The sequence below is a fragment of the Thamnophis sirtalis genome, unplaced genomic scaffold (assembly GCF_051295495.1).
Source record: "Thamnophis sirtalis isolate CommonGarterSnake01/CBP01778 unplaced genomic scaffold, rThaSir2_p1.2 scaffold_16, whole genome shotgun sequence".
Classification (NCBI taxonomy): Eukaryota; Metazoa; Chordata; class Lepidosauria; order Squamata; family Natricidae; genus Thamnophis; species Thamnophis sirtalis.
In genome coordinates, this window is record NW_028261396.1 from 1,347,218 (window position 1) to 1,369,359 (window position 22,142).

The 22,142-nt window shown below is 38.8% G+C and overlaps 1 protein-coding gene across 5 annotated transcripts in view; it reads left to right on the forward strand.

The window, feature by feature from the left end:
• ROCK2 (Rho associated coiled-coil containing protein kinase 2) overlaps positions 1-22,142 on the forward strand; it is a 127,493-nt gene that overhangs the window by 60,101 nt on the left and 45,250 nt on the right. For 4 of the 5 annotated variants that reach the window (XM_087702739.1, XM_087702740.1, XM_087702741.1 and 1 more), the window contains exons 6-11: positions 6,679-6,823; positions 10,935-11,073; positions 14,367-14,458; positions 15,682-15,841; positions 16,759-16,846; positions 18,286-18,374. In XM_087702739.1, the coding sequence (XP_087558865.1) occupies positions 6,679-6,823; positions 10,935-11,073; positions 14,367-14,458; positions 15,682-15,841; positions 16,759-16,846; positions 18,286-18,374 (713 nt within the window). Of the gene's footprint in view, positions 1-6,678; positions 6,824-8,100; positions 8,148-10,934; positions 11,074-14,366; positions 14,459-15,681; positions 15,842-16,758; positions 16,847-18,285; positions 18,375-22,142 lie in introns of those variants that run through there. The other variant, XM_087702743.1, reaches the window with a different exon arrangement.

Here is a 22,142-nt window from a genome sequence, read left to right on the forward strand (position 1 = left end):
CACTCTGCTTTCCTTATCACTAGTTTTCAGAGTACCCTAAAGAATAATGACATTGAAAACAAGACAGTGTTTATGTGGCAATCCAGTGGTCGCGCATAGCTCTACTTCTCACTTAGGTTTCTTTCAGAATGGTTTGATCTGTGTAGCTTATATGAAAATCTATAGTTTTCAGGCTTCCCTTATTTTCAGAAGGAACCTCTCAAATGTAAGAAAACCCTACAGTATAGTGAGATGGAATCAGGGGAAGAGGAAGAACACCTGAAAACATTGTATGTAGCCAGGGCCCGATTTTCCTACAGGCTAACTAGGCTTCAGCCTAGGGCCTCAAGATCAAGAGGGGCCTACATTCAAATTGTTAGCAAAATTAAAATTACACTATTCTAAAAACAGTGAACACTAAAACACTGAACCGAAAATAAGGAGAAATTCTACGCATATGACTAATAAACAAACATAAAAATGTATTGGTTAAGATCATTCCAGCGCCGCGGCAGTTGGGGAGCCCGCCCAAGTTCCCGGCACCGGCGGTCGGGCGAGAGGCGCGGCTGCTCCCAGTAGCCGCCCCGTCGACGCGGAGCCCACCAGCGGCCAGGCAGGTGAGGGCGAGGGGGCCGAGCCGGGCAGCTGAGCGCAGCAGGAGAGGCGGCTGGCCTCGCTGCCTTTGCCGCAGAGCAGAGCCGCCCTCCGTCGGGAGACCAGCTATATATATTGATATATATTGATATATATCACAGTAATGATGTATTTTATTGTCTCTCGTGTAATTTACAAACTTAAAAATGGGAGGTGAAAGGGCCACATAAGTGGAATAGCCTAGGGCCTCTTTTCATCTAAATCCGGCCCTGTATGTAGCCCTTGAACCATGGTTTATGTTCCTTACGGAACAAGTTGCCAACACATTGAAATAGGTTGGAATGATTAATCCTGGTGAATGAACAATTGTATTTTGGGCCATTCGGGTCTGGTAGTTAATATGTTGGCCTAGATGTTTTAGAGCAGGGCCGTCAAACTCCCAGCCCATGGGCTGGATGCACCACATACTGGTCATGCCCATGCCTGATTTAGCAAAGGGCGGGAAAAAGTCCCGATACGTCACGTGATGCGGCCATGACAATGTGAGTTGACACCTCTGTGTTTGAATGCTGCAGATTGCAATGTCTTGTCACCCATAAAATTTGGAGATAACTGTAGGCGGACATTCTCTCCCATTCAAATGTGCCTCAGTGTAGGGGGAGGATGAATTATTAGGCAGCTGGTGAAATAGAAATGTTGCTCATACCCCACACTCCATATATGTAGAAAAATACATTCATATTACATGTATATTTCTAGCCGAGTTGGCGCAGTGGTTAGAGTGCAGCACTGCAGAGCCCTTCGTGAAGCTTCAGATTGTTCACCAACCCTTACACGAGAATAATGTAATAAACACTGTAGCACCATAATAATAGCAACAGAGATCGCCCAAAGCTTTCTGATAGCTGAAAAGCAGCTAGCAATAGCTAAAAACGATTAGAAAAGGAAATATGCAAACTTTGAGTCCTTTCAAAGGCGTTGACCGCAGTTTGAGCAAGATGGCTGGTTGCCTGGAGCTCTGAATTCAGCTAAACTAGGCAGTTGCCTTGGGATGAGCAGTACTTGTCTGGAGTACTTGTGAGTAATCTCAATCTTCTTTCCTTACCGGGAGAGGAATTATTGAAGAGCTGGTCTTCATTCCTCTGTGGTTATTCATTCTGCTTTTCAGAACTTCTTTTCAATCTGTAATTTCTTCCTCTGGAATAGATATGATATTTTTTATTAAGTTTCTTACATATATGTGTGGAAGAACAACAGGTTGAGAAAGGATACTGAGAAATATACTTAGATCTGATTTCAATATTTTATAAACCTCTTTCGTAAGTGCTTGTTGATTAATAAAAGCAATACCTATCACGCATCTCCTACTCAGAAGCATCCCTTAGCATCCCCTAGTGGTTTCTCGGTTTACTTTAACATTAGCCAAATAAGTTGTTTTGAAATAAAAAAAATTCTTTCTATGGTAGACTCGAATATATAAGTTTTGATTTGTAGATATCATTGTTCTAAAATAAGGATGTTATTTGCCTACTATAGTTATTGAAGTAGTAACCGGTGAACTTTATACAGTGGATAGATTGTTTTTTTCCCCTTTTTGCTTTTATAAATTATTAAAATATCTAGTCATGCCATTTTTGGCAAAAAGTTGAAAAAGACATAAACTTGGAAGGGCTTAACAGATCTAAAAATATGAACACCTCCCCCTCCAAATAAAGCAGAAATCCCATCCTTTGGGCTTTGTGTATATCTAGGTTGCCAGAAATATGTCCATCAACTGCGAAAACATTTCCTGTCCTGTGAGAGAATGTATTAAATTTTAATCTCTATATTGCTAAACCTCTCGTATTTCTCCGTGCATAACTTTCAGTTGGGAGAAATTGTGCATTGTACTTGTGCGTCAACTCCTGATGTTTGACTACTTTCAAGGCAAATGCATCTCTGAATATTTCCATAAATGTTTTTGAAGCACTTTTCAAGTCCATTAAAAGCTCTGCCACTGTTGAAGGCATTGGGGAAATCTGGGAAGGAAAGATCGCTGAAACTATGACTCAGTGGCTAATAGGTTGTTTATTCTCTTATTAAATGCTTCAACCATTTTATATATTGAATTGTTCTTTACTGCTGACCTTGTTAATGTGATTCCACAGATCAGAAAAGCAATATACATCCATTAAAGTTTAGGAGGAAAAATATTTTTATACTTGAATTGATTTTGAAATGAACTAAGTACAGTACATTAAAGATTCATGACTAGTACAGTTATTAAAAAAAAAAAACTGCTAAAGCAGGTTGAAACTAACAATAGCAATAGCAATAGCAGTAGACTTATATACCGCTTCATAGGCCTTTCAGGCCTCTCTAAGCGGTTTACAGAGAGTCAGCATATTGCCCCCAACAATCATTTTACCCACCTCGGAAGGATGGAAGGCTGAGTCAACCCTGAGCCGGTGAGATTTGAACCGCTGACCTGCTGATCAAGCAGTAGCCTGCAGTGCTGCATTTAACCACTGCGCCACCTTGGCTCAACAGATAAAGGACATTTGTACAATGGACATTTAATTTGTTAGTCCTAATTAGAGAAGATCCTCTTTCTGCAAGTTGATTTTAAACTTTCATGCATCTTAAATTATGCTTAACCTTTCAATAGAAATAATAAGCATTCTATTCTATTCTATTTATTAAATTTATAGGCCGCCCAATCCTGGAGGACTCCGGGCGGCTTACAGAAATAGAAATATTAAAGAGAAGATTAAAAACAGATAAAACACAGCAAATGAAAAAGAAACACAACATGCACCCAGTCTAAGCGAGGCTGGACCTCAATCAAGAGGTCAACAGCCCCAGGCCTGCCGGAATAGCCCAGGTTTTGATAGCTTTTCGGAAGGCCATGAGAGTGGGTAGGGTCTGGATCTCTGGGGGTAGCTCATTCCATAGGGCCGGAGCGGCAACAGAGAAGGCCCTACTCCAAGGCGTCGTCTCTGCCTATAGCAGAATACATTATACAATTTCTTTTGTTTGGGTTACATAGGCTGCGCCATGCTACAGTTCTTTATTTTCTAGGTGAAAAGTAAAATATAGATACAGAATTGACTCTTGTTCAAACATAGACTTCATTCTTCCGTTGAAAAGCTAGCAATGCTTAAATATATATTTTAGAAATTGGCATCCTACCCCCTAAATGAGTAAATTTGTTCCACTTAAGAGATACAACGTCTTGTCACTTGGCTTTCCTCTGTCTGACCCACAACTTTGCAACAATTCTTTTGTTGGATCCCTTTCATGGCCAACTGCTAAAGCTTCACATTTTCCTAAAATAGTTTTGCGGTGCCCTAAATACACACGCGGTTGCTATGATAAGTTTGATTATAATCTTAATAATAACTCTTTCCAGGTTTTTCACTAGACTCTTCTAAGCAGTGTGGTAAAATAATGCAGAATCTTACCTCTCCTTCCAGATAAGCCTCCCTATCAGTGGTGGGTTGCTAATCCTGTTCCAACCGGTTCGGTTGGAACGGGGGGGGGGGCGCGGCGTCCTCGTGCAAGCGTGCAGTTCACGCATGCGTCTTAGTGCCTGTGCGATACTCCAGCTGCTCACGGAGAATCGCGCAGGCGCTGTATGTGCCATCCAGCTGCTCGCGGAGAATCGCGCAGGCGCTGTATGTGCCATGCGCCTGCGTGGAAGCGCAGAAGCCTTCAAAGACCGGTAAGGAGCGCGGGCGGGCGGGTGGGCCCTTCGCCGTTCCCGGAAGTTACTTACTTCCGGGTTCGCCGACCAACCGGTTCGCGGGGACCGCCGCGAACCGGTTGAAACCCACCCCTGCTCCCTATATCTAATTTAATTTAATAATAGCTGCTAAGGTGTATAGATACAGGTAGTCCTTGATTTACGACCACAACTGAGGATGGAATTTTGATTGTAAGTCATTACAGTCATTACATGAGGCACCTACATGACTGCTTTACTCAACAACTGTAATCCAAGCTCTTCCCATTGCATGTATGCCCCAGCAGTTGGGTGAGTCCTTGAGGGGTTCGGTGCCCATTGGCACATGGAAACCTACAATGGACTGGGAGGCGTCAGCCCCATGAACACTTGGATCCTCTCTCCAAACCACCAATCCATTTACCTTTGCATTGCTTCACTCCATCCGAGGTGGCGCAGTGGTTAGGGTACAGTACTGCAGGCCACTTCAGCTGACTGTATCTGCAGTTCAGCGGTTCTAATCTCACCGGCTCAAAGGTTGACTCAGCCTTCCATCCTTTCCGAGGTGGGTGAAATGAGGACCCAGACTGTGGGGGGGTGATATGCTGCCTCTGTAAACCGCTTCGAGAGGGCTGAAAGCCCTATGAAGCGGTATATAAGTCTAACTGCTATTGCTATAATGATTGTATATTAAGGACTATCTATACAACCCACAAACGGATGCACCCAAAACTTTGAGAGATCCAGGCTTAATGGTAGAACTAAGGTATTAATGCTTTGCATAAGCCAATAGGATTGGAATAATTCCGATCTCGAAGACTGGTTATCTTCCAAAGTGTGGGAGCCATGGCAGAAAAGGTCCTCTTTGGGGGGTATCAGATGGCACACTTTCTCACAGACGGGACCCAGGGCATGCCTCTCCTGCTATTGTATATACCAGATGAGTAGATACTCTGAGGAGAGATGCTCCTGTAAGTAATCTGGCGCCAGGCCTTGGAAGAGTTTTAAAAGTGAGCATTAGCACTTTGAACTGTACCCAGAAGCATAACAGTAACAATGCAGCTCGTAAAGCAAAGGTATGACATGTGCTAAATGGCTGGCAGCCATAGATGTCCATAGGCCACCACATTTTTTACCATCAGAAGCTTCCAAATATTCTTCAAGGACAGCTGCAGGCTTTAGTAGCCTGGTTTACACAGTTCTGAGTTATGAATTAACGTGGTTTTTAATTGTTCTAGCATGAAAGCAATGAACAAATTTGATTTATGTAATTCTTGCGTCATAATAATGTCCAAAGGAAAAGTTGCACATTATTTGTCACTATCGGTCTTTAAAATATATATATATTTATTTCAGGGTGAATCACTACTACAAACAGGTTAATTTTTTAGTGTTAAATATAACATATAACATGCAGGCAAGTGAAATAAGAATTGAACCTGGAACTTAAGCTTCACAGCTTTTATTGCACTACAGTTTACTACTAGTACACTTTAATAGATAAGCTATCGGGAAAAAAATATATTTTCTTTATAGCTTTATATGGGCCGTACTCCATAACTGGAATGCTTGCAGCTACTAAGTTACTCTAAATAGAGGTGTGACTATATATTGTTTTCTGTTATTTTAGGAGTAGCTCCAAAATTCTCTTGAAATTTATTGCAAACCAGTTGATTCTGTGAGCCATTAACTGGACATAGCATACATTCCCAGCTTTTGTTTACTTTGTCTGACTTTGTTAACTTTAAGTTTTAACTCCTTCACTTCAGTGAACAAGAATTTTTTTTTATACTTTTGGCCCTAAGCTTCATGTAAAAGAAACACAGGTTCCACCACAAAACCGCGGAGTACAAAATCGCGCTCGACGAAAGCGCGCATATGACGTCATCACAGCGCGACGAAAACATTGCGCTGTGATCGAAAAATGTAAAAATAAAACGAAAACCTTACCCTAACCCCCCCAAACCTAACCCTAAACCTAACCCTTAACCTAACCCTTAGCCTAACCCTAAATCTAACCCTAAACCTAACCGTTAACGTAATGCTAAACCTAACGCTAACCCTTAACCTAACGCTAAACGTAACGCTAACGCTTTAAACCTAACCCTAACCCTTAACCTAACCCTAAACCTAACCCTTACCTTTATGTGAATCGGCTTGCTTTAATTTTAATTTTATTTAAATTTTTAATTTTTTTCGTCGCGCTGTGATGACGTCACATGCACGCTTTCGGCGATCGCGATTTTGTCCTCCACGGTTTTGACGGGTCACGGAAACACAAGGCATATTGGTAAGAAATAGTATGGTTAAAATGAAGGAGAAAAAATGGGGAAAAAATGTGATTAGTGTTAACTGCTATACCTAAGTGTTGTTTAATTGTCGTTGTTTATGTGGTTGAATAGACTGGCATGGTGCGTTGTGATACAGCTGTTGGAACACCAGATTATATATCGCCTGAAGTATTAAAATCCCAAGGTGGTGATGGATACTATGGACGGGAATGTGATTGGTGGTCTGTCGGAGTTTTTCTGTTTGAAATGCTTGTTGGTAAGTAGTGGTTATTTTTCTCTTTTCCTTGCGTGTATATGGATTTTTGTCTTGATAATACTTAATATGATCTAGTGATGTAGTTGCTACAAATATATAATACAGATTTGCTCAATCTATGTGTGCTGACATGCTCTTGCTGCTGTTGCTAATACTGGTCGCTAAGTGAATCTGGTTTCTAGTGATGCCTTTTAGATTCTTATAAAATGAACTTCTCCGAATAGCATGGAAAATTGGCACTTCTATCTGGCATGTTGAACATTGCAACTTTAATTATTTCTCAGTTAAGGAAAAGCAGTTTTAAATTTTGGATTCTACTGGATGCAACCCAAATCCAAAAGGAAAGAAAACAAAAATAGGCTCCTCACCACTTTAAAGGCACTTTCTAACTACATATAAAGTTTTATAATGACTGCTTTATGCGTATCAAAATCTTGTTAAAATAATTGAAAGGAGAAATTAAGAGTTTTTTAAAGTCAGATATTCGATGCTTTAGATTAAAAAAAATAGAGAGAAAAAGGCTGGTTATAAAGTCACATGAAATAATTACTGAGGTTAAAAATTCTGATAAACAACTTTTCATAGAGATGGCAAATGTTTTAAAAACAAAGATCTTCAGGATGAGATTATTTGACTGCAGACTTTATATAGCAGTTACACACACAAACACACACACAGACACACACGGAGGGAGGGAGGGAGAGAAAAAATTCCCTACATATTATATTAGCTAAACATTACATTTGCATTTTGCAGTCTATGAATGCTTCGATGGAAAAATGGTTTTGAACTCTTCAGCCATTGCATGATTTTGAAATTGAATCTACCGTACTTACCAGGATTTCTATTTCACTTGGTTCAAAAACCTAGTCCTAAAATAGAAAGTGGGTGGGGGGGACCCATAATCTACATTTGTTATGTCAAGTGGGCCCTTTGAATTAAAAGGAAATCACATTCTTTCTCAAGAGGAAGAAAATTAGGGGTGGTTGGTCAAAAATTAGGAGCCTGATTAACAAGTGCTCAAAATTTACAATGGAGCAAGAAATAAATGTTTCAGAAAATTGCTTTAAATATTCTTGATGAAACTGCTTTAATAAATGTAATAATCATTATGGTTCTATTAGGAACTTTTCAGGTGTAATATTTATGAAATTCATATAGATGTTTTGGACATCGTTTTATTAGGTCATGTTATTAAATAAACTCTTTTTCAATTAGGATACAGTTCATTACAATCTATTTTTTTCTAAACATTTCAAACTTGCATGGTGAATAAGGAAATGGAAAGTCAGACAAAATACAAAAGGAGGAATCCTAAATAGTGGTAAAAAAACTTATTTAATTAGTTTACACATTTCAGAAAATACTTCTATTTTAAGGATGTTTCTAGAATATCTATGAATTGATTGACATGATGTATGACAATTTTTCAACCCTTTGTAAGAAGAATATACCTTTTTAAAGTTTCACATTAAGAGTCATTCTAAACTAGGCTAGTTTCTAGTATTCTAGTTCTAGATAAATGTTTTAATATATGTAATATAGGTTGGATAGCAATGTCAGACTGTGCCCAAATAAAATTAACAATTACTATAGGAAGCATTTCCCCCTTTTTACTTACGGTATTTAAGTATTACTTTATTATTTTTACAAAAGAAGCCGTGGTTTATAAAAGGTACAACAAAAAATTGAAGTTTTTCTTATAAATAGCATTCTATAAATAGACTTTCTGCAAAAAAGTTTTTTTTATGACATTCTACATCCATATTTTAATGCCTATTGCATTATAGCTTATTCGTTATAGAAAATCAAAAGATGACAATGGGGGGAAAGTTAAAGAAACTTTTAATATGCATAGTGTTTAAAAATGGTATAGGGTTTCCTGAAAGAGGTTAGACTAGAACAGTGTTTCTCAACCTTGGCAACTTTACGTCCTGGGGACTTCAACTCCCAGAATCACCCAGCCAGCTGGCTGGGGAATTCTGGGAGTTGAAGTCCACAGGACTTAAAGTCGCCATAGTGGAAAAACACTGGACTAGAAGATCTCCCAGGTTCCTTTCAATTCTGCTATTCTGCAGGAAAGATTCTACTAAGATATAAGCCAAGGTGGCGCAGTGGTTAAATGCAGCACTGCAGGCTACTGCTAGATCAGCAGGTCAGCGGTTCAAATCTCACCGGCTCAGGGTTGACTCAGCCTTCCATCCTTCCGAGGTGGGTAAAATGAGGACCCGGATTGTTGGGGGCAATATGCTGACTCTCTGTAAACCGCTTAGAGAGGCCTGAAAGGCCTATGAAGCGGTATATAAGTCTACTGCTATTGCTATTGCTATATAAAGCAACTATGATTGATACACAGGAACTCTGTCAAAGCAGAATACTCACTAAAACAGATATTGACAATGAGATAAAAATGTGATTTAATGGTTCAAACCATTGCAGCAATATAAATATGTTTCCTATTTAGGATGACCAGTTTAAGAATGTAGTGATTCTGACTCAGTAAATCAGCAATCTATTTAAATTCTTGATCGTGTAATATTATGCTACATTTAATCCTGAACAAAAGTAATTAATTTTTATAGATTACAGCTCTTCTCAAGATTATACACGACTTAGTTGCTCCTTTATCTTACTGAGAAATATTTGTTACCATTAAATCGATGTAAAGAAGAACCTACTGGCCTAGCTCAGTGGTTCCCAAACTTGGCAACTTTAAGACTTGTGGACTTCAACTCCCAGAATTCTCCAGCCAGCTGCTGGCTGGAGAATTCTGGGAGTTGAAGTCCACAAGTCTTAAAGTTGCCAATTTTGGGAACCACTGGCCTAGATGGTTTAACTTATTCGTTGGTGTCACATATTGATTATACCAATACCATTCAGATTTTAGAATGGCACATGCATTACATATTATATTACCTTTAATGTCATTGTTTTTAGAAAAGGCTTCTAAGTATCTAGTAATATGAGACTATGAATTGTAATTCCTAAGTATATATTCAGAAAAATTGAAATTAGTAGTGATTTATCTGGATGTGGAAAATGCCTTTGATATGTTGGAAAATTTTGAAACAGTTGTTGCTTAATTTAGGAATTTTTATAGAAATATATTATAGAAATAATTTTTTATATACTCGCAGATAAATTGCACAATAAATCTCTCCCCCTAGGCATTTTTTGAGATAGAAGATTCATGACAGCAAATTGTCCCTTCTCAGTAGCAGATTCTCTTATGATATAACATGTTTTCTTTAAATATTTGTATAAAGGTTAGTGATGCTGTAATTAAATTCATAAGCCAATATAAGGAATGTTGTATACAGTTAGGCTCATTGTTTTGAAGCACTGGGAAATACAATTTATGCCTACTAGAAACAATTGTCATGTGAGTTTCAGCAAAAGATAAATCTTGGTTAGGGTTAAGGCCGTACAGTTTTCATGAAGCTAGTACTTGCAGTTTCTCCATCACTGCCTAAACAGTTGGAATAAAGTAATCAAAAACAATTTCTCCTGTGAAACTAAGCAGGGTTGCTCGTCCTGCCCAAACTCAGGGGTACAACTTGGAACATAAATGAGATATTGCATGAAGAAGAGCAGTTTCCTCTTGATAGAATGGAATGCTTCTTGTCTCTTTTTCTTTTTTCCCAACGCCTCTACAAGATCTGCTTTTTAAAAGGACATTTAAGGGAATTTGAGGTATTTTGGGTGGAACGAGAAAAAAGAAAGAAAGGAGGAACTACCATTTTGATACGTTGCCAACAAAACTTTTAATTTCAACTTACGGTTTTGAACAAATCAGAATTGCAAATCATAATTTGACTCCGGATTTGTTGAAATGGGAGCTGTAGAAAAAGATGAGCTTTCCAGACATTTTTCTACTTAATTTTTAAAATAGAAGGGAAAGAAAAAGCCTTTAACTTCACTTATTCTTGGCAAAGGCAGAGACGGGGGGAGGAAGGAGATTACAGAAGCCCAGTTCAAATCTGAAGAGGACCAGCATGTTTATATTTTGAATCTTTAAGCATTGAATGCTCAATTTACCATCTTAAATGCTGTGTTAATCTTTTAAGATTCAACCACAACAATAATGCATTTGTACATTTTGAATTTTTAGGAGATACTCCGTTTTATGCTGATTCGTTGGTGGGAACGTACAGTAAAATAATGGATCACAAGAACTCGCTGCTTTTCCCAGAAGATGTAGAAATTTCAAAGCAGGCAAAGGATCTTATCTGTGCTTTTTTAACAGACAGGTTTGTAAACATATTTATTTCCTTACTGGGGTGGATTTTTTACTGGAAACTATTCTGTCCAAACAGGCATTTAGGAGATCTCACTTATATAATCTGTGAATATAATCTTTGAGATTTCATTTATAGACAAAACCCAACTTAAATTTGTCATTAGTTTAGGCAGTAATTTTAGCAGTAGCAGTTAGACTTATATACCGCTTCATAGGGCTTTCAGCCCTCTCTAAGCGGTTTACTGAGACAGCATATCACCCCCAACAATCCAGGTCCTTATTTCACCCACCTTGGAAGGATGGAAGGCTGAGTCAACCTTGAGCCGGTGAGATTAGAACCGCTGAACTGCAGATAACAGTCAGCTGAAGTGGCCTTCCATCTTTCCGAGGTGGGTGAAATGAGGAGCCAGACTGTGGGGGCGATATGCTGACTCTGTAAACCGCTCAGAGAGGGCTGAAAGCCCTATGAAGCGGTATATAAGTCTAATTGCTATTGCTATAAAAAAAAGATGCACATTAAGTGCCAAAGATTTGAGAAGAATCAACCATTATCCTCCAGTACTGTCATATTCCAGAACTGCAACCTACCTGGAGTGCCTAGAAATACAAATACATGGCCAAGAGAAACGGCTCAGAGACATGGCCAAGGTAAGGAAGGCTGAAACCCAACCACCACTGAACAAGACACGTAAGTTGAAAGAGCAAGACTGGGCCAAGAAATATCCGAAGACAGATTTTTCAAAGGTTTTATGGTCTGATGACACGAGAGTGACTCTCGACGGACTAGATGGATGGGTCCATGAATGAATCAATGACACACAGAACTCCATTTCAACTCAAAAGCCAGCAAGGTGGAGGTGGGGTACTGGTATGGGCTGGTATTATTAAAGACGAGCTAGTTGGACCTTTTCTGGTTGAAGATGGACTCAAAATCAACTGCGAAACCTACCTATTTTTAGAAGACCCTTGCTTCAAGCAGTGGTACAGGAAAAAGTCTGCGTCTTTCAAGAAGACCATGATTTTTATGCAAGACAATGTTCCATCACATTCGTTTTCGTTTTCCCTTTATTTGTATGCCGCCCTTTTCCCTGGGGGGACTCAGGGCGGCTCACAGTTCAAAAAGGGGAGGGGGGGAAGACAAACAATACTCCAACATGGAGACAATACAACATATTAAAAAGACAGCACAACAGTCACACAATTCGGGTGGGGTTAGAATCTTAACCCCAGGCCAGCCGGGACAGCCAGATCTTTAAAGCGGCGCGGAAGGACTGGAGGGTGGTGAGGGTCCGAATCTCCACGGGGAGTTCGTTCCAGAGGGTCGGAGCAGCCACCGAGAAGGCTCTCCTCCGGGTAGTTGCCAGTCTGCACTGGCTGGAAGATGGAATTCGGAGGAGGCCTAATCGATACATTCATTGAAGTACTCCACTGCGTGGCTAACCAGTAAAAGCCTTAAAGATGAAAGAATAATGACGTGGCCCCCTTCCTCCCCTGACCTATAAACCCTATTGAGAAGTTGTGGGCCCTTCTTAAAACAGGAGATTTACGGTGAAGGAAAATTGCGCACCTCTCTGAACAGTGTCTTCCCAGGCTGTGGTTGCTGCTACACAAACAGTTGATCATCAACAGATCAAGAAACTAACAGACTCCAGTAACTTATGAGTACTATTGAAAAGAAGGGTGCCTATATTGGTAACTGATTTTTTTTTTGTTTTGAAATGTCAGAAATATTTATTTGTACATTTTGAGTTGTTCGTTTATTATTCTCACTTTAACAGATGCAAATGAACGAGTGAGACAGGCAAATTTTCATTTTTCGTTTAATTGCATAATCATTCTGCACACATGGATAATTCTCCTAAGAAAGCCAAAACCTCACTTTTGCTTTCTTCAATATTCAGGTTTGAGGTTTATTAACATTTTAAATTGACCAAGAGCACTGTAGTTGTTCAATAATAAAAGCATTCCTCCAAAATACAACTTGCCTAATATTTGTACACATGGTGTACCCTTATTACCGAGGTGGCACAGTGGTTAAATGCAGCACTGCAGGCTACTTCAGCTTTCTGCAGTTCGGCTGTTCAAATCTCACCGGCTCAAGGTTGACTCAGCCTTCCATCCTTCCGAGGTGGGTAAAATGAGGACCCGGATTGTTGTTGGGGGCGATATGCTGACTCTGTAAACCGCTTAGAGAGGGCTGAAAGCCCTATGAAGCGGTATATAAGTCTAACTGCTATTGCTATAGAGAGCCAAGGTGGCGCAGTGGGTAGAGTGCAGTACAGCAGGCCACTTCAGCTGACTGCTACATCAGCAGTTCAGCAGTTCAAATCTCACCGGCTCAGGGTTGACTCAGCCTTCCATCCTTCTGAGGTGGGTAAAATGAGGACCCGGATTGTTGTTGGGGGCGATATGCTGACTCTGTAAACCGCTTAGAGAGGGCTGAAAGCCTTATGAAGCGGTATATAAGTCTAACTGCTATTGCTATTGCTATTATTAGACAAATTATTGTGCTTAAACCTGCAGTTTAAGGCCTTCATTTTGAATAACTTTCTGTCCCCTTGTGAAGGGAAAGGAATAAAGAAATACATGAGGAAGTAAAATATTTTGAAGTTTTAAGGAGGAGAACTCTGTTTATATTCCTTTCTACTATGATGTAGGCCTTTATATATTTGTGTATATATGTATGTCACCAAGGTAATACTTATTATTAGTTATATGACTAATTTTGATACACAAGTATTTTTTGAGGTGTAGTTAGGAACACAAAAATGTTGCGTTAAAAATAAATGAGTTTGCTACTTACATAATGGGTTCATTATACACTGTTGGGGGAAAATATGAATATGGGTATGGGTGAGTTTAAAGGATGTGATCGTTGAAATACTTCTTTCAGTAAAGTTTGAATAACTTTCTGTGTTAGGAAGCCAGGTCTTCTGTCACTTATGTTGAAATATTTGCACTGTGGTTTGGCAAACTTGTAGGGTGGGTTTTTTTTATTTAAAAAAGAGGTTTTTTCCAGCATTCCTTTTCTACTGAGTGCAGTTGGAATTATGTCTTGCTCCACACGTGGCAGATCGAAAATTCCAGTTATTTCATCCAGTGTATGTGAGAGTATTGAGAAATGTAGAGTAGCAAATGCACTGGGAGGATTCAGGTCGCAGTATTAATGAAGAGTTAAAAATTATAGCTTATCTTACACATTTAGGCAACCCTGGCATTAAAATAAAAAGCGTGAATAGGTTGCCTCAGAATAGAAAACGGTAGATCTTATAATAAAATTTGACTTTAATTTGCCATGTTTAGGGATGTGCGGCTAGGGAGGAGTGGAGTTGAAGAAATTAAATCTCACCTATTCTTTAAGAATGATCAATGGGATTGGAATAGCATTCGAGACAGTAAGTACCTTTTAAAAAAAAATTAAATGCATTTTCCTTTTGTGTGCATGTGAGTGTCTAAATTAGTTTAATGTGGATTTAAAATGTAAGATATTTACTGAGTAAAAACTTTTCAAATTATACTTTTCAGCAAATGTGAAAGCTTACAACTAAATGCCAAAGTAAAGTTTCTAGATTGGAAGTTGGTGAAATGCTCCTAAAATCAACTTCGGTGTTTCGTTGTTGTTGTTTTTTTGCATATTTCCTGCCGTAAATATTTCATTTAGTGCAAATCTCATTTCTAACAGTCTTATGCACTTGAAAGGGCAGGAAAAGATCCACAAACACTCTCATGTTTTCTGCGCTTACGGAAGAATTGGATTGGGGAACAGAGTAGTGGTAGGGGTGGGTGATTATTAAGTGCTTAAAGGCAGAGACCCTAGAATGTACTAACTGATAAATAAAAAAACTAGGAGATTTCAATAAAAAATTTCGTGTGAATGAATGTGTTTCATTCTTAAAGCAGCAAATATCTATGGGGATTCTAAATCATCATTGTCATGGTTGAACTAAAGGTGCTTTTTCCAAAAGGTAACTTTCTTGAAAAGAAATCCATTTTTCTTTTGGAAAAACACCTTTGGGACAAAAACAACTAGAAAAGCACCTTTGGGATAGAAGTAAAGAAAGTCCAGTTGCATTTTGGAAAACCACCTTTGGGTTAAAGCAGCCGACTTTCAACTTGGAAGGGACAGATGATGGGAGCCTAAATGAAATTTAAATTTCTTGCGTATTTTATCTTAGACCCAATTCTTTTTGGAATTACACATCTATCATGTCAGCTTTGTTTAGTCAAACATGTATTCTTAACATTGATTAATTTGTTTAATAGGGTTTCTGAAACAATTTAAATTTTGTCCCAGTTTGGGAATAAGCAACCATGCTGTTTGATTGTTCTGAAGCAAAACACTGTTAATTACACGTTGAATTAAAATATTTGTCTTATTTTGAAACTATAGAATACAATGAGAAGCAGTGTGGCCTTCCGCAATGGATTAAACATTATGGAGGCTTTGAGAGAATAGGAGACAATTTCCATTTAGATGAGGTTCCTTATAGAGTAATAGTTGAGACCCCGGTGCTGACATGGGATACAAAATAAAACCTTAATGTCAAAAAAGAAAATGCTGTTTTAATATAAGAACATTGACTTTTGTTCTAATAGAGGTGTCTACTTTTTTTTTTAGCTGCTGCTCCAGTTGTACCTGAACTGAGTAGCGATATAGATAGCAGCAATTTTGATGATATTGAAGATGACAAAGGAGATGTTGAAACCTTTCCAGTCCCGAAAGCATTTGTTGGAAACCAACTGCCTTTCATTGGATTTACTTACTTTAGAGAGAACCTGTATGTAGCATATGTGTAAAAATATACATACCAATTAACCTGGCTTTTCAGCAGTGATTTTACTTATGTATGTGTGTTACGCATGTATGTATGTATGAGGTATGTGGAATGGAATGGAATGGAATGGAATTTTATTATTTATATGCCGCCCTTCTCCGGGAGGACTCAGGGCGGCGAACAATTCAAAAGGGGAAAAAGGGGAACATAAAAAACGAAATACAAATAATAAAAATAAGCAACAGTCGCACAACCATACATGTCGAGAGGGGAGGGAACTCATCACCCCCAGGCCTGCCGGCAAAGCCAGGTTTTGACGGCTTTTCGGAAGGCCTGGAGAGAGGTGAGGGTCCGAATCCCTGCGGGGAGTTCATTCCAGAGGGCCGGAGCTGCCACAGAGAAGGCCCTCCCCCGGGTAATAGCCAGATGGCATTGGCTGGTAGAGGGAACCCGGAGGAGGCCAACCTTGTGAGATCTAGTGGGTCTGTGGGAAGTAATTGGCAGCAGGCGGTCTCTCAAGTACCCAGATGTATGTATGTATGTATGCCATTGGATTATATTTGCGTAATTGCGAAATGTTTTATTACTGCATTTTCAGGGGAAGGACAGGGAAGAATATAATACACACAAAATAGAGGCATTGCTTTTATAGTCAGTTATGCTGACCTGCATTTCATATACCAATATATCTGCTTGCGTAGACTTTTTTTTTTTGAAGCTTTCTATTTAAAATGGGTTTAAGAAGCTCTTAGGCTCCTCCCCCATTAACCGGAAAGCTCCCTTGTCTGTTAATAAAGCTAACACTAAATAAATCTCTTTATTCTGAGCACAGTCTAGTGGGATTAGGACTAGAGAGAATTGATTAAAATGAGTTGATTGGCACAGTGGCCAGAGTTTTTGAAAACTTCTGTTTTGAACAGGTTGCTAAGTGATTTTCCTGAGCTTGGTAAGAAAGTTGAACCCTGTAAGAACAATGGGACAAAGAACAATGAACTTAGGAAAAATGAGGTAAGTTCACATATTTTAATGTGCTAAACATTTATTTCATATGTATGGAAAATGAGTGCATCAGTAGTTAATTAATTGAACTGAATTATCCACTTTACTAAAAAGGTATACTGGTCATTATATGATTTACCGTAAGTTTAAATAAGTAGATTTTTAAGAATCATTTAAATCAAGCAATATAGGTTATTGGGGAAAAATGGAAATGTATCCTGTTTTTAAGCATGTATCTGATTTTTATTTTTTACAGGATGGTGAAGAGGTAAGCACATTATTCTGAAGATTTTTTTAATACATATTGATGTATTGCTACACGATACACATACATAGAATGTACTCTTTCTCTCTTTCAATGAAATATCAGAAATTTCAGTTTAAGAATTTTTTTAAAAACTTGGTAAATTGACATTTTATAACCGGATTTGTGCCTGTATGCAATTTTTTAGCAAACTTGGGTTGGTTTTAATTTAGGAAATATGGAATAATTTAGGAAAGGCTTCGCGTTTATTATTGTAAACTTTGCTGCTTTAAAAGTTAAAAATAAATTTAAAATACACAGTGTAATAATGATATGACAAATCTGTAACATTTTGGCTGGAGTGTTAATTTATATTCATTATCATGTGTTTCAGCAAGTTCAGTATGTTTTGTACATTATCATAAAAACAATTTACTTTCACCTTGGAAAATGATCAGTATAAATTAGGAATTCCCAGATTTTTAACATCACAAGCCCTTTTTATATTTTGGAGACATCTTGCCTCAGGATGAATAATGTTAGATCTGTCCTTCATTTTGCCTAAGTAAATGTAATTGTTGATTTCTAATTCCATCTTTCCATCATCTTGTCCAGCATTGATGTTTATCTGGTTCACCGACAAATGCGCGATAGACATATGCGCGCCGACAAAACTGCGCTGACAAAACCGTGATGTCAAAATTGCTAATTGATTTTCGACAATAGCGCGACGACAAATGAGCGATGACAAAATCGCGCATACGTACGTTATAACCCTAACCCTAAAAAAATTTCGATTTTATTGTCATTGCGTTTTTGTGGGCGCGATTTTGACGTCGTGAATTTGTGGGCGCGATTTTGACGTCGCAGTTTTGTCATTGCGGTTTTGTTGGCGCGCATATGTCTATCGCGCATTTGTTGGGTCACGGTTTATGTTACTCATCCACCAACCTTCAGCATTTCTATCACCTCATCAACTTGTCCCTAGATTATTAGACCATTTGAAAATTACTTCATTGTTTTCTACAATGATACCTTTTGTAAAAATTTCACATACTCGCTACCAACACCACTCCCAAATTCTTCATGCCATCCCAGTTTAGGAACTTTTGATGTAAGCTATATAAACGGGTTTTTTTATGTGCTAACTTTCTAAATTCTCACTTATAAATGCCTAAAAATCAGGGGATTTTTTTTCTGTCAGCTTATACAATTTCAGGAAAAAATAAACAAATTAGAAGATCAGCTCCGTAATGAAATACAAACCAAAGATGACCTCGAGCAAAAATACAGGTATAACTTTATTTTTTTTAATAAAAATTAGAAGCTCTTTAAAATATAATTTTAGTTTGTTAAAATATATAGATATAGACCAAACACACTCCTTAAAAGTATATGTAATATAAATGAAGAACCTTTGCTGTATTAAAAGCTCTAATATCAAAAGGCAGTTGTATCTGTTACACTTTATATACAGTGGTGTTTAAAAGTTTAAAAGCTGTAATATCAAAAGCCAGTTGTATCTGTTACACTTTATATACAGTGGTGTTTAAAAGTTTGTGAACCCTTTTGAATCTTTTAATATTTCTGCATCAATATTTTTCTGTTTACCTGTCCAATTTATGTAGCTGCCCATCTTAACTGGGTGACAAACAGAATTAAAATAGAATAAAAACAAATAATATAAAATTGAGAATAGAGGCAGTTGAAAAACAATTCATTAACACAACCAAACAGTGGGTCTCTGTGCACACATGAGGGCCCATCTAAGCCATGAAGGGTTTAAAGGTGATAACCATCACCTTAAATTGCACCCAGAAGCACACAGGCAACCAATGGCGATCATGGAGTTAGTGGTATTACATGTGCCAAGTAACTGGAGCCCATGCTGCTGCATTCTGCCCCAGTGAAATCTTCTCAATGCTCTTCACCCTTGCTTGAACATAGAATATAGAATAAAGTTAAGTCAAAGCTTGTAGCACATCCAGGTCCTCTGCCTCTAGAAATTGGGTTCCACCACAAAACCGCGGACGACAAAATCGCGGATGACGAAAGCGCGTATGTGACGTCATCACAGCGCGACAAAAAAGATCGAAAAATGTAAAAATAAAGCGAAAACCTTACCCTAACCACCCCAAACCTAACCCTAAACCTAACCCTTAACCTAACGAAAAACCTAACGCTAACCCTTAACCTAACGCTAAACGTAACGCTAACGCTCTAAGCCTAACCCTAACCCTAACCCTTAACCTAACCCTAACCCTTAACCTAACCCTTACCTTTATGTGAATCGGCTTGCTGTAATTTAATTTTTATTTCAATTTTTCGATCTTTTTCGTCGCGTTGTGATGACGTCACATACACGATTTCGTCGACCGCGCTTTTGTGGAACGCGGTTTTGACGGGTCACGAGAAATTGGGGCAGGGTATCCATGACATCGCTCAAGTATCCCGGGGAAGAAATATAAATCTTGGAACCAGCCCTGGAGGAAAGAGGAGAATCCGGTAATACTTTGCATCCAGCCCTTAATTCTAGAACTGGTCTCAAAAGATATCATGATAAACGGAATTGAAAGTCACTGAGAAGACAAGAAGAGCAATATGACCTAAAAATCCAAAATGCAATCTGTTTTCCACAGAAGTTCTAAAACTAAGTGAAGAGAACAATTGAGTTAAACACATTATATTCTTTATTTATTCTTTAATGAAAATGAACCCTAGAAACATCTTTGTGCGTGGCAAAAATGTATTTTCCTTTCAGAAACTGGTGTTGCCTCCCTTGGGCAGAAATAACTGCAACTAAATGTTTCTGATAGCTGTTGATCATTCATGTGCATTGGCTTGGAGGAAGTTTAATAACCCATTCCTTCTTGCGGATCAGCTTCAACACCTCAGGGATGTTGGTGAATTTTATTATATGAACTGCTCACTCACTTCAGGTCCTTCCATAACGTTTCGGAAGGATTAACGGGAGGGTTTTGATTTGGCCTTTCCAAAACATTAGTTTTCTTCTGGTTTCACCTTCCTGATAGGTTCAGTACACGGACAGGAATCCTGACATTTTCCTCTAGAATTGACTGGTATAAGTCAACATTCATCATCCTATCAATGATAGCAAGTTGGCCTAGTCTAGAGGCTGCAAAGCAGGCCCAAGCCACGATGCTACCAGGCTTCACAGATGGTGCAAAGTTTTTTTTTATAGAGCCGAGGTGGCGCAGTGGTTAAATGCAGCACTGCAGGCTACTTCAGCTGACTGCAGTTCTGCAGTTCGACTGTTCAAATCTCACCGGCTCAAGGTTGACTCAGCCTTCCATCCTTCCGAGGTGGGTAAAAGGAGGACCCGGATTGTTGGGGGCAATATGCTGACTCTGAGGTTTGAGGTTTTATTCAACTTGTATGCCGCCCTATTCCCGAAGGGACTCAGGGCGGCTAACAAAACCGGAAGGGAAGGGAACGATACAAAAGGAAGAACAAAGACAGACAACAATACAGAACCAGTTTAAAAAGTCTCAACAAACACACCAATTCGAGTGGGGATGGGACTCAGCAGCCCCAGGCCTGCCGGAACACCCAGGTCTTAATGGCTTTACGGAAAGCCTGAAGGGTAGGGAGGGTCCGAATCTCCACGGGGAGAAGGCCCTCCTAAACCGTAAACCGTAAACCACTTAGAGAGGGCTGAAAGCCCTATGAAGCGGTATATAAGTCTAACTGCTATTGCTATAGAGTGCAGGGTTTGCTTTTTGCTGAACACGATGTTTTCATTCAAGGGAAAAAAAAGTTACATTATATTTTTTCCCCTAACTTTAACCATGCGAACCTTGTTATTTAATATTCCGGGTGATCTTACAAACATTGACATTTGCCTGTGAAAAAGAGGCCTTTAATTCCTTAGATGTTACCCTGGGGTTCTTTGAGGCTACCTGGAGTATTCCATGCCTTGATTTTGGTGTGAAATAGGTTGGCAGGTCACTACTTCGGAGGATAATAATGGTGTTTAATTGCCTCTATTTGTATATAGTCTACCTGACAGTGCACTGCCAGAGTCCTGAGTCTTTACAAATAATTTTGTAAATTATCATGAAATCCTTTTACATCCCTGAGTTGCAAAGATCAGGCTGTGATAGGGAATGCCTAGAATTCTGTTCTTTAAGTAAGGCAAGATGGCCTACATTCACACCCGATTATCATCCAATTGATTGAAATACCTGACTCTTAAATTTCTCCCTCAAATGAATTGTTAATCCTAGAGGTTCAGATACTTTCCCCACACATAAATATGTTGTTCTGCATCATTTTCCTCACTAAATAAACGAACAAGCATAATCTTTTAGATTCATTTGTTTAATTTGAGTTCTCTATCTAGTTTTAGGACTTTTTGCGGAGAACACATCACTCTTTAGGTCACATTTATGCAGAAATGCTAAAAATCCAAAAGTGTTCAAAAGTGTGGTGATTTTTTATTTTTTATTTTTGGAGTTGGAGAGTAGAAAGTTTCACACAGGGCAAAACCAGGCAATGCCCTGCTTGCTGGGAGACAGCATATAAAAAGGAGAGGGGAGGATGTTGAGTTATGGTGGGTAAGAATATGACAATTGTTTGGATCTTGAGATTTGTTTTTCAGGGGAGGTAGCATTGCCAAGGATTTTTTCTGAAGGGGTTCAACTCTATAAAACCTGGGGCTGTGGTTCTGGGGCTGTGGTGACACAGTGGTTTAGGAACTATGGTGGTGCAGTGGTTAGAATGCAGTACTGCAGGCTACTTCTGCTGCCTGCTGGCTGCCTGCAATTTGGCAGTTCGAGTCTCACTGGCTCAAGATTCACTCATCCTTCCATCCTTCTGAGGTGGGTAAAATGAGGACCCAGATTGTTGGGGGCAATAGGCTGACTCTGCAAACCACTGTAAAGCACTGTGAAGCAGTATGTAAGTCTAAATGCAATTACTATTGCTATTGAAGAAAATATCTAACAATTGGACATAATCCTGTATTAAATAAGAATGAATAGGGATTTGTTCAATTAGCAGATCCTTCTATATCTAACTCACGTCTCTAAAATTAATAAA